The following is a 12,590-nucleotide window of genomic DNA, read 5'->3' on the forward strand; positions in this document are numbered from 1 at the left end:
GACAATGAGTAAAATATATGTAAAAAATAATGCAATGAGACGAGAATTATAAAAATGTTATAAATGAGTTGAAAATAAAAGAATGTAAGAAAACACTAAAGAATATAGATAAAAGACATTTTTTGTAAAATTTTCGAATTATTTCACATGTTTGTTTGGGGTGGTACGGAGGCCGAGGTGACTGCGGCGCCGGTCTTCACACGGCAGGAATTTGGGCTCAAATCCCATCCAGACTGCCTCCCCGTTCGCAGGGCTGACTACTTTGCTACGGGTAAAATCAAGTTACAGAAAGCTTCCTTAACTTCTGTTAACAGAAGCATAACATGAAACAATAAAACTGGAGCTTATAGAAGTAGAAAGAAAATCCTAAGCGATGTGTGTCCTCTCTCTCTCTCTCACTCTCTCTCTCTGTTACAAATTGCTCCAAAATTGAAATATCTATTTCAAGTAAGTTTTATTCACTCTTTATTTCAATTCTTGGAAGTGAACAATTTGAAATCATTTTACAGAGCAGCAACAGGCAAACAATTTGTTATACCAATTTTAGTAATTTACAAGTACAATCATCAACCTAATCCTTGCTTGAAATGTATACAAAACAAAAACACCAAAGCGCAGGAAAAAAAACCCCCATTTAAACTCATTAATTACAAACCAGCACATCCGTCTGGCAGTAGCAGTGGCATATTTTTCCCGCTTAACGTTTTTTTTTTGGTAACTTGCTGCAACTTATGTAACCTCCCCGCATGTAACGGCCACGAGGATGCACCCATCAACAACGCTTGTCGCTTTCTCCCGCGTGGCGGCACATTGTCATCAAGAATAACGTTGATATTTCATACCGTACTGTGCTGCACGGCGCACATTGTACCAGTCCGTGGATCTTCGGCGGGCGCTAAACGTTAAAGGGCAACCGGTAAACCTGTTGCACGATTATCGCGAAGGTTCGAAATGCAATGCAGAACCGTACCGAAAAACCACGAAGGAATGTTCCCGCTCAACTGGGTTGTCTACCCCAGCTACCACTTCCTGGTGGTGTGGTGAACCATTGGCGAACAGCTGTTTGGAATTCGTTCGCTTAAATAGCAACAGTAGAAAAATTGTAGAAGCAAGGCCCTAGAAGCTGTGAGGGTTGTAATGCAAGTGTGGTTAAACTTTATGCTAAGTAGCAGGTAAAACATAACATCGAGTTATTTTCAATTAAGAAGCAAAAAAACCGGCACAATAAATCATGCCACAATGTGTTGACAAAACAATGACGCACCCAGGCCCAGCTTTATATCGGCGGATTTTCTTACGTAGCACGGTAGCACCTTCAATCAAACAATAGCTGAAAGGTCCAACACATCAAATATTGTGGCCCTACCTGGCTGGAAATTATTTAAAATTGGCGTGCAAAATGTGCGCACCATTGAGTTTTCTCAGCAGTGCACAGTTAACGCCTTGGAGGTTTGAATTTGCTCGAAACCACCGTTTGATCGTTAGAGATGTGTAAACAAAACTTGTCGTAAACTGTAGAGAGGGTAAACAAAAAGAGTATGCAACCACGCGACATTGCATTACGCAATGGCACATTATTGCACCCGGGTCGATCATAACAGTCGTCTGCATTATGCCGCCCGTGTGTCCATGTGCGTTTGCAAGCGTGAGTATGTGTGTGCGTTCAGTCCTTAGGTTGAAGGGTCGTTCGGCTTTAATAAAGCCACGAGCATATCCCCAACCTTGATGTGCGCAAAAAACGGAACACACTCAACCAACGCTGGAGAAATTGCACCGGGGGCGCGCGCGAGATGCAGGCAAGATGCAACACCGCCTGCACGTGCATTCGACTGGTTTTGATTGTTGTCTTTCATTTCTGGTTTCTCTTGCGCTTTTGTCCACATCCACGCCGTCGGCATCTCGCTGGTTGTGTGGTTGTGTGCGGTAGACCCGGTGGCCGATTGAGCTGGCCACTGTCGGCCATACTCCATGCACCGCTCCATGGCGGCACGCGGTACGGTCGATCGGTCAGTGGGTTTTCAGTCGCGTTCCGAACACCTTCCACGCTTGGTGTCGGTGTCGAAAGTTTTGTGACTCAGTAGCGAGCGAAAAAACTACCCTCAAAGAAGTATATACGTAAAAGTGGTGCCAAACTTGACAAAAAAGATGGATATCAGTTTAATGTTTATTTAAAAAAATATAAAAAAGGCAACATTTCATTGCTTCGATCAACAACTGCGTTCGTGCGCGTGTGAAGTTTGTTTGTTTTGAAAGTTTATTTTGCTTTTGGTTTAAATTTTCGCGGAACTTCCTGATCGCAACACGATCGTGATTCGTTCCAAGTGCGCTAGTGTGTGTGAGCCTCGGTGTCTAAGGGGTGCAGATTCTAGATTCTGGTGGCGAGTGAACGATGAAAACGTTGCAACTGATTGTTTTGATTGTGCAGCGAGTTTTGATTACGGCCGGCGTGTTCTTGACGGCCGCCGTTCTGATCCACTTTACCGCGATCGATCCGAGTGAGTATGTGAGCGGGGAAGTTGTAGGGGACAGGCTGGGGACGCGACCTGGGTATTAAGTGATGTGGGAGCATATGAATTTTATGACTGAGAATTATGAATTTCGCAAGTAGAGAGACATGGAGTGAGCAGATTGCATTCATATGGGGCTTACGCGGTCTTTAATAAACGAACCAAATCTTATCCAGATCGGTTGTAGCGAAGACAATGAACAATCAAGTAAGAGATAAGAAAGCCTTTTAATGTAGTCATGATACATTCAAACACACATGACACAGAGGGAGAGAGTGAGGAAAGTTTAAGAAAGAGAGAACAAATTATGTTATATTGTTACTACTCGTATCTGTATTATAACAATTAGAAATTGTTGATATTCAGTGGTGGGTCAAGATATTTGGAAGCCCCGAGCGGCTGCTCCTTCCGCTCCTAAGTTGATCCTCCACCGTTGACATCTCCAGATCAGTCTTAGAGCATTAAGGATAGCTGGCTTTGGGATGAAACAGATCGTCAGAGAGCAGGAAATTTATAGTATTCGAAAATCAACATTTTTTAATCAGCTGCTTATGACGCTTAATTATACTACTGTAGAAGACTTCTAAACGGGTCTTATTGCAATATGTTTGCCTCAAACAATGTCGTTTGATCTGTGTATTGGATCCTGATAAACTATAATCCTGATAAACTGAGCTATAATCACAACGGTTCGGAGCGGTCCGGTGGCCAACGTGATAGAGGCACCGGTCTTCACACACCAGGATTGCGGATCATATCTCATCAAGACCTGCCTCCCTGTACACTGGACTGACTATCTTGCCACGGGTAATATTAGGTCAAGGAAAGCCAGATGTAAGGCTGAGACCTTCCGATGTTATAGTTAAAGGTTAAGGTTAAAGAAAAGAAAAATTCTAGCTTAGTACCAAGGTTATACTACATCGCAGAATCGTTACGACGATCGTTTGGAAGACTGTCTCAATTTTTTATGTTTGATGTTTTCCGAGCCGAATTTTCTTTGTGACCTTCGATGTCAGCTGTTGCTAAGTTTAAGTGCACAAAAAAACCTTTGATTTCTGCTTATTGCACCTGGTGTGTTGTCGTAATAGTGGTTGGTATAAAGCTACCTACCGAGGTTCAACCTTTTAACGTAAATGTTGTCCAGGATTCCGATCTCTGCATGGATGACCGCTCTAGTTTGCAGATTCCCATCAGTCGTTCACTCTTCCTCTACAGCTTCTTCTCGAAAGGATCTCCAGTTAAAAGGGAGACATGGGCTCACCTTTAACTGAAATTCAAGTTTCAGGCTTTACAACGTTTTTGTCCGGAGGTAACGATGCTGTAGGAAGAATCCTTCAAACGTACTTCTTTGAATGCAAAAAAGGTCAGTCCAAAATTAAGTCCAAGCTGCTCATGGGGTCCTCACAAAATGTTGAGTCTCGTTATTAACGTGTAATAATACGGTAAGCTTGAGTTATACCAGCATGGTTAGGGATAATACTGCAATACTACTTTTACAATAAAATTCAAGCCTCGGAATTGGAAAACGAGATATTTTAATAAATTAATTTAATCGAAAAAGCACGTCATCAGTACAAAAAAGGATTAGTTTTATGTTAAATCATGAAGGGTAATAAAACATCAAAAGAAGCATAACAATTGGTCGAGATTTACAATTGGGTACGAAGTTCTATTGTTGTTTTTGAGGCTGCTAATATTGCTCTCAACTCTTCCCTATCAAACATTAAACTGCTGCTTGATGAAATCGCATCACATTACTGTAAGCAAGCGATCACCGGCTGCCCACACAGCAATGCACAGATATGCATGTATGTGCGTGTCTATTTGTTGTCACTGCTTTGTCTGATGCAGCAGCGTGGCCCTTTGCTCGGCTTAAAAATAATTTCCAATAAAAACTTTTAATTGCTAAGAATTTTTGGCTATTTCACCGCACGGGGTCGTCAAGCCAAGCCGCGTCGGACGAGCTATTTTTCTGCACTGCACATCCAAAACGGCCCCAGGCCATAAATATTATAATTCAACCAGATTTGACACCTTGCCTCTTCGCTAGACGCGCAGCTAATATGCATCGTATGGCGGAACGGTTCAAAGCAAAAAGGCCTTCCCTATAGCCTAGACTATCCTAACAGGCGTGTAATACAACACGGACGTACGGATGTATAAAACAAACAAACATATTCTATGGTAGAGATTATGACAATATCCTTTGAGAGCAGTTGATAATGGTCGCATCGGGGCAGCAGGGTCATAAAAAGCAGACTAGAATTTACTATCGCACTCATATCAAACAAGAAAGCCCTAGCTTTTTTTATCTTCGCGCTCCTTGTCAAGCAGCTGGTTGGCAAGGTTATGGCAATAGGGAAATGTGCAGTACGATAGACAATTTTTAGTGGAAAAAGCAGTGGACCTGGTCCCTGTACGGCGCAGTTTGAAAGTGAAACAAGCAACTATACTCTTATTTTTCAATTGAGTAATTTACGACTTGGAGGAAACCACTCACTCGTTATGGTTACTCGTTTTTGCACAAGCGAAGAATAAATATGGGCACGATACCAAAATGCTTTCAGGTGAAACTAAGCTCCACAGAGGCACGAGAAAAAAAATCGTATCAAAAATCTTAAATCCGTAGATGAAATGAAGGCCGTTAGCCAAAATTCAGTTTCGTCACGATTTATTCTTCACGGGGTTTTGCTGCGTTGCAGTATCCTCGTACCTCGTACACTTCTCGAATTATGTTTTCTTCGAATGCTTAAAAATATCATTAAATGTGGTGAAAATTCGATTCCTTCCCTTGCTTCCCGGTCTGCCGGCGTTTCGGTGGTGACCCTGTGTTACCCGATCGACCTCCACACCACCACGCCACACTCACACTATGGAAACCATTAAGCTTTGTCAACTGTTCTGTTTTTGTTGTTGTGTGCCGTGGACGATGGATACGATGGATGGATGGTCGAAGTTGAGGTCGCATCGTCCTCAACACAGTACGTCTTGGTCCCAACCAAAACCCAAACCGGGGAAGAAACACAATACATACAGCCTTGTGTCGGTACGATGGCGGATCAAGTCCGGTCCGAAAAATCCTCACCAGGTCGGGTCGTGGTAGCGTCCACAAACTACGGCTGGTGTGTCCAAGCCGGGGAGGACATCTATTTTTGGGGTCTCTACCGCCCCAAGTTCCACCGATCAAAACGCCTTCGTTGTCGACGTCGTGGTCGGTCGGTTAAAAATCTCTTTCGTGACCGGTGGAAAATCAGCGTGCGAGACGCGCACGGTGCAAATGGTAATAAGTGTCAGGAAAATTTATCTAGCCCGGCTTCTCCCGGCTGACATGCCACATGGGCGACGGGGCATCTCACAAACGATCTTGCAGTGGGTCGGGTCGGGGTACAGCCAACGTGCCTATTCTTTCCGCTAATGACGACGACGGATCAGCCCGGTCGGCTGGGCAAAGCAGCAATACACACACAAACACATGCACAACAAAACTCCCTCCCGAACGCACCCTGGGAGGGCTGCCCAGCTGCCCGAGATACGGACGCAACCGCTTGCTGGCTCGGGGAAAATCTTCCCGGTTTGCTTTTGTTGGTTCTTTTCCTTCACGAACAAATGCTCACACGCACTCACCGGAAGCGTCCGAAGTAGAGACCGTCTTGTCCGGCGACCTTTACTGAGTGGCGGTGAAGGGTACAGAGTACGGAGGATGCTTTTGAGTAGGGTTTAATTGTGGAGTAAGACGCTGTTGCTCTTTGAGCATTTTTCGAATTTTGTACGTAATTGTGTCACTAATCGAAATGAGCAGTATGAGTGTTTCTTTCACCCCTCCCCCGGATAAAGATATTAAGTAATCCGAAATGAGGGGCTAAGCTTCGGCAGAACCGATTGTAAAGAATGCTGTCGAAGACATGTTCGGTGCGTAATGTTTCACATCAAACATGTTTTTTGAATCGCAGGCGATCAGAAGATGGATGAAGAAGTTGACATGAAATTGCTTTCTTTGCAGCAGCTCATGAACAGAGGATGGTTTTGAATTGACCTGATTGTAATTAAGAAAACTAAGATTATAATTTAAAAAACTAAAATTAACAAAAAAAGGACATCGATTAATTTTATTTTTACAACAAATTTATTTACCATTCCTACCAGCAAAATTTTCACCACCACAATCTTTGGTTTGGTATTTTCATAAATTTTTATAAGTTTTCTGTATTTTTTGATAAATCAATAATATTTATGATGTTTTGTTTGATGAACGAATAAATGAAGGAATTAAAAAAAAAATACATATAAGTGGTTGCTTGCACTTCACGAAAAATTCGTAACAAATAACTATTATTAGGCTGTTGTATAGATAAAAATACAAAAGATTTAAGAAAAACAGTAAGTGACTTTAAGAACAGATAATTAAGCCTATTTAATGCATTTAAAAAGAAAGAAACACACACAAAATTAATATGCAAAGGTATAGCAATTAAAGCAATTAGCAACATTAGCAACAGCAACAGCAACAGCAACTAAATTTTGTATAGAGTAAAACAAAAAATCGTAAAATTAACGACAAAATGCATCATGTGGAGATTTTTGAGTAGGAACACACAAAACCGTGAGAAAGATTCTCTAATAAAACTAAAAAAAGACGTAAGGATTGACTAAAGATTGATTAGAATAACAGATGGGATAAAACATTTAAAAAAAATGAACAAAAATTTAAAATAATTGTGATAAAGGTAATCACAAAAATAGAAATATGCAAAGCAATAGAACAGAACAATATAATAGAAAAAAAAAAATGCCCAAAAACCAAAAATGTGCCAGAGAGAACGGAAATGATTATAAGAAATTAGAAAAATGATAGTGATTTTGTATGTTTTCTTTCTTTCACCATGTAAACAAACACGTTCAATTTATGCTAAAAAGGACTTTACAAAACTTAAACACCGGGCAGCCCGGTGGTAGATGCGACAGCGGCTCCGGTCTTCACACGGCTGAACTGTGGTTCAAGTCTCATCTGGGCCGTACCCCCATATTGAAGACTGACTATCCAACTATGCGGTATCATTAAGTCTAGTAAACCAGATTGGCATGACCAATCTGACCTGGCAGGCATCCCCTTAGGGGTCTTTAGGCCGAGAAAGAGGAAGAAAACATAAACAATCTTGTCGCGGTTAGGGTTGCGGTTGCAGACGTCACACGCATCCTTGCACGTGACATGCATGCTTTCACCATCACCTCCCCAATGCGTCATTCGATTTAAAGTTCACCTGATGTTTAATATGTTACTTTTATTCAACCGACGCTTAAACACTACCTTGAAAACTTGCCGCTGTTTTTCACGAGCAACATCCTGTGAAACAACAATCAATTAGGGCTAGCTAACCGTGGCGGTACAAAGTGTAAAGTAAAATTGCATTTGGTACGCCACAATTCATCCTACCGTAAAGGTTAGGCTGCCCGTCCTTCGCGGTGACAGCGCCGACAGCGGGTGGGCCCGGATTTACGCCAGCAATGTCTAATTAGCCCGAAATTATGTCCTCCTGCAGGACAAGGGTTTCCAACCGGAGCAGGAGCAAAGTATGTAAGCCCTTTACGATGAATCTTATTATGCTTCGGGCGAAGAGGTTCGCTCTTGCCTTATTATTAATAGGGATAATGATCGTGTGAACAATTTTTGCGAGGGGGTTATGAAGGTGAAAGATCACCAAGCATAGTTTGTTTGTTGCTAAGTGTTGAACATTCTTCCCAGTAGTCCAGCTGAGGAAGATATTTGTCACAAGAGAACCGCCGTGAAGACAGACGATGATTGGATCAGATTTCCGTGTTTGAAAACCGAAACCGAACGAAAGGCATGTGCAGATCAAGACTGTTGCTACCGATGCACCCAATGTGTGGGGCGAAAAGAGGCGAAGTATTTTTAAAACAAGTCAATTCCGCTTCGACACGTTCGTTCACAGTGACCAAAGGAGCAAAAAAGCGTCCCCTCCCAGACGCGACTCCCAGACGAATAGGTAAAAAGGGTCACCTGAAAACTGACAATGGGTAGTTTTGAGAGTTTGGCGGCATATATTAATTTCAAGCACCGCTTTGAATGTGACCCAAGAAACATCTTTTCATCTTCTTCTAAAGCTCGTTGATGTGTGTTTTTGTTTCGCATTTCAGAGGAACGTGCTATTTCGTGCGATCGAGTTTGCAATCGAGCCGACTGGCCACGGATCTGCCGGTTCGAGCTGGTGGTGGAAAAACGCACCTTTCGCCCTGACAGGTACGTTACGAAACGTTTCACCGAGAGGAATTAATCAGCATCATCTCTAGCTCATAAATCTATATTTACTTGGACCGAACAGTACCGTGAACTGTATGGCGGGGATGAATGGTAGCTCATGTTTTTCGAATAACAGAAAACATAAATTGAATTTAAAGTGATATTTTTTTAACAAAATAAACAAAATACATGTATAACAAAAGGTTAGAAAGATAGATGCTAGAGTACATAAAGAAAACAGACAGCTGAAGAGAACTTAAAACGCAGTAAAAACAGAAGAATTAATATAAAATGATAGTAAAAAATTAGGTAAAATTATATAAAAACAATAAAAAACAGGAAGAAACAATGAAACAGCTTTGCAAAACTTTGAAGTACTACGACCTAACTTTACTATCGTAGGCCATTATGTAATTCGTTTATTTATAGAGGCTTTGGGTCTCCGAGCCCTCATTCATCTCTGTTATCGTAAGCTAATTAAATAAACTATATTTAAATTATTTAACTTCATTTGTTCTAACTATTTTTTTAAGTTTTTCAATTATAAATTTATTTTCAACTAACTTAAAATTTGATAACAATAGTTTACAATTCATCATCCGGCAGCTTAATCTGGTTCACCGTGAGCAATTTAAATTACTACCCTCGTTTATTTTGAAATATTGACAAATTTATCTCATTCGGGCGGGTTTAAAAGACTCGCGTTCCTCACATTCATCTCCGGCGCACATAAATCGTCCCACTCGTGTCATCAAAAGGTTTAGCAAAAGATTGCCCATTTTTTCGTCGTGTTAACACCGGTGGACTATGCTTTTTCAAAATTCCCACTTTAATGAACCCTTTTTTTGTGAACCATGCTGAGAAGCTAGGAGTAAGGGGGCAAAATTTCAAAACCTATAGAACGATCTAGCACCCTTGAGGATGCGTTGCGACTGACCTAACGTATAGCTTGAGTTCTCCCTTTTTTATTGCAGTACCAAAGCCACCAGCAACGTGTCGTTAGCCGGTCGGTGGAAATCCTCCGAGTCGCCCGTCATCACCCACTACTACACCGTCAACGGGCGGTACGTAGGTCCCACGCTGACCGTGTGCGAGAATGACTTCCTGGTGGTGGACGTCGAGAATCGGATCCCCGGCGAGAGCATCGCGCTGCACTGGACGGGTCAAAGTCAGCGCCGTACGCCCTTCATGGATGGAGTGCCGATGTGAGTGGCGACAAGATAAATCACGCATCTCCCCGTTGGTCGGTCTCGATCGATCGGGTGACGACGTTGAAGGAGTTTTTGTTTAATTTTCGCTTGCACAAGAGATTACTGTAGCATGTTGTTCGGCGAAAGCAATGGAATGTTTCGTGGAGAGAAGCTCCTAGTTTAATTTATAATTTACAAACAATTAATTAAACTCATTCCAGGATAACACAGTGTCCCATCGCTAGCTTCACTCGGTTCCAGTACCGGTTCCAGGCAGATAAAGCGGGCACTCATCTTTACCATGGTTTCACCGGGACGGAACGTACCCAAGGACTTCTCGGAGCGTTCGTAGTTCGTTCTGCACATGAACAAAGGCTCGCGCCCGGTCTTAGACTCTTCACAGCCGAAACAGTTTGGCTCGTTACCGAACTGAACGGCATGCTTGCTGTGAACGGAGAACGAAGCTGGCGACAGGCATATTCCCCGAACGGAACCGAAAGCGAATCCAACCTCCGAATAAGACTGGTGTATGCTGTGAGCCACTGTCAGCATTGGCTCGAGCTAGAAGACCACGACCTGCAAGTTTTGACACTTGATGGAAATGGTCTGGAACAAGGTTCTATGCCTCCTGTTAGTCGGATTCTGCTGCACGACGGTGTCCGGATGGACCTAACGTTCATCCGACGAGCCCCGGTGGACGTTGACAGTATTAAGCGAGATTATGAAATTCGGTTCACAGCGCTAGACCGGGATAATTGTGAGCGGGCTATATTTCACCTTCACTACGACTTCCTTCGGCACGGTCATTGGGAACATCATCCACACACGGCGAGTGTGGATGGCGCTGAAAGTATTAAATATAATTTAATCGCATCTCCTGTACTGCACCCACCGAGCAAAGCATTGGACCTGGTTGGGAATGCCTGTGGCGGGATGGTTCTGTGCCCGCAGGACTTGCCCGGCGCTCGGGACCACTTTCCAAAGGATCTCGCTTCGTACGACACGCAGCTCGAGTTTACGATCAGCACACGGGTGCTAGATGGCGCAGGACCCTTCGGAGGTACTGTATGCTGTTGCGGACAGAAGCGCATCCAAGTGATGCGCTCAGATGAGATAATAATAATTATTCGAAACCGGCCTCGGTACGCGTCTTTGGTTTTTTTTTCTCAAATGTCGTTTTTTGTTGTTTTCGGGTTGGTTTCTTCCCTTTGCCACTCTCTCTCTCTCTCTCTCTCTTCTCCCCGTTCCTCAGAACCGACGCTCGAGACGGTGCACTCCGTGAACGGGTTCACCTTTGCCTTTCCGTCCGTGCTGATGCTACGCGAGCCGGCCAACGATGAGCTGCGGGCACACACTTGCGGAGGCCACCGTCGGACGCTGCCAAGAAGCTGTCACCCGCTGACGGTCCGGTGCGAGTGTGTGCATGTCGAGCACATCGAAGCAGGTCATCGGGTGGAAATGGTCCTAATTAATGCCGGTAAGTCCACCGGGGAACCCGTGCGCGTGGATCCGTGGACCCCAGGGCGAGTGGCGTCGTGAAACCGTTTTCACCATTTTGCTCGTTCTCGTTCTCTCTAGATGTTGCGGACGATTACGTGTATCACCTTCACGGACAGGGTGCGTTCGTCGTGGGGATGGCCACCGGACACCGGACCAGCCCGGAGCGGGTAGTGCGCCACCTGACGGCACCCCTGCAGCGAGACACAATCGTTGTGCGGCGCGACTCGATCGTTGTGGTGCGGTTCGTTGCCAAAAATGCTGGACTGTGGTTGCTGCGCGATATTGGGTCACCGGCGTGGTCCCGTGGGTTGGATGTGGTGTTGAACGTGGGCACACACCAGCCAAACTTTGACATTCCGAGCAATTTTCCTTCCTGTAGGCATTTTGTAGGTCCGAGGTATTTTTTAGTTTGAGGGAAACGTTTTTCCGAGCGAGTGAAATCGCGAATCAAATGAGATTGAGTTGAAGTTTATATGTGATACTAGGAAACACTGGGCAAAAGAAGATTAAATATATTTTCAACATCACAATAAAACACGAAAGGAAGTTTTAATTTTTAAATTAAACGGATCTTAACTAATTTTTGAACACGCAAAAGCAGAAGGAAATAAATTTGAATCGTCGAAGCTATGTAAGTGTAATGCTGTTTGCCTAACTTTAGGCGCATTCGCTTGTACTGACCAGTGATGAGAAAATCAACTCACTATAGTGAATGAGCTTGGAGTGAATGAGTTCTAGTTAATTATACGCCATCAAACGCTTTGGTATGAGAATAAATGATTAGAATAATTTAAATTGTTAGTACTTTAAACTACACATGAAGAACACCAGCTCCGTGACAGCTCAATCCCAGTGGTTCTTCTTGGTGCGCTCTTTTGAGCATGTCTATGAGATAAGGTCAGGATTCCAATCTACTGCCATGGATGTCTGCCTTTCACTCACGACTTAATCCGACCTCCGACACGTTCGTCAGGTTCGCCATCACCTGGTCCAGCCAACGAGCTCGCTGTGGTTCGCTGACGAACACATTTCTGATGGAACTTCTCAATCATTGACAACTCATACGTTTTAGAATCAATATCAGTTACAGTAATTGTGAGTGAGATGTAAGTCGTCGTAAGGAGGTTTTCTTCTAAT

At 43.5% G+C, this 12,590-nt stretch overlaps 1 protein-coding gene across 2 annotated transcripts; it reads left to right on the forward strand.

Moving 5' to 3' along the window:
* Positions 1-1,968: 1,968 nt before the first annotated feature.
* Positions 1,969-12,427, forward strand: LOC118511322 (multicopper oxidase abr1-like). Of its 2 annotated transcripts, XM_036054245.1 has the most exons (6): positions 1,969-2,495; positions 8,661-8,763; positions 9,738-9,968; positions 10,175-11,013; positions 11,206-11,430; positions 11,532-12,427. In XM_036054245.1, the coding sequence occupies exons 1-6, from the start codon at positions 2,390-2,392 to the stop codon at positions 11,864-11,866; spliced, it is 1,839 nt and encodes a 612-aa protein (XP_035910138.1). In that variant the 5' UTR covers positions 1,969-2,389; the 3' UTR covers positions 11,867-12,427. The 2 variants fall into 2 exon arrangements, with proteins under 2 accessions (XP_035910138.1, XP_035910137.1); XM_036054244.1 differs by having other exon boundaries at positions 2,028-2,495; positions 10,175-11,430.
* Positions 12,428-12,590: the final 163 nt, after the last annotated feature.

The sequence above is a fragment of the Anopheles stephensi genome, chromosome 3, assembly GCF_013141755.1.
Source record: "Anopheles stephensi strain Indian chromosome 3, UCI_ANSTEP_V1.0, whole genome shotgun sequence".
NCBI lineage: Eukaryota > Metazoa > Arthropoda > Insecta > Diptera > Culicidae > Anopheles > Anopheles stephensi.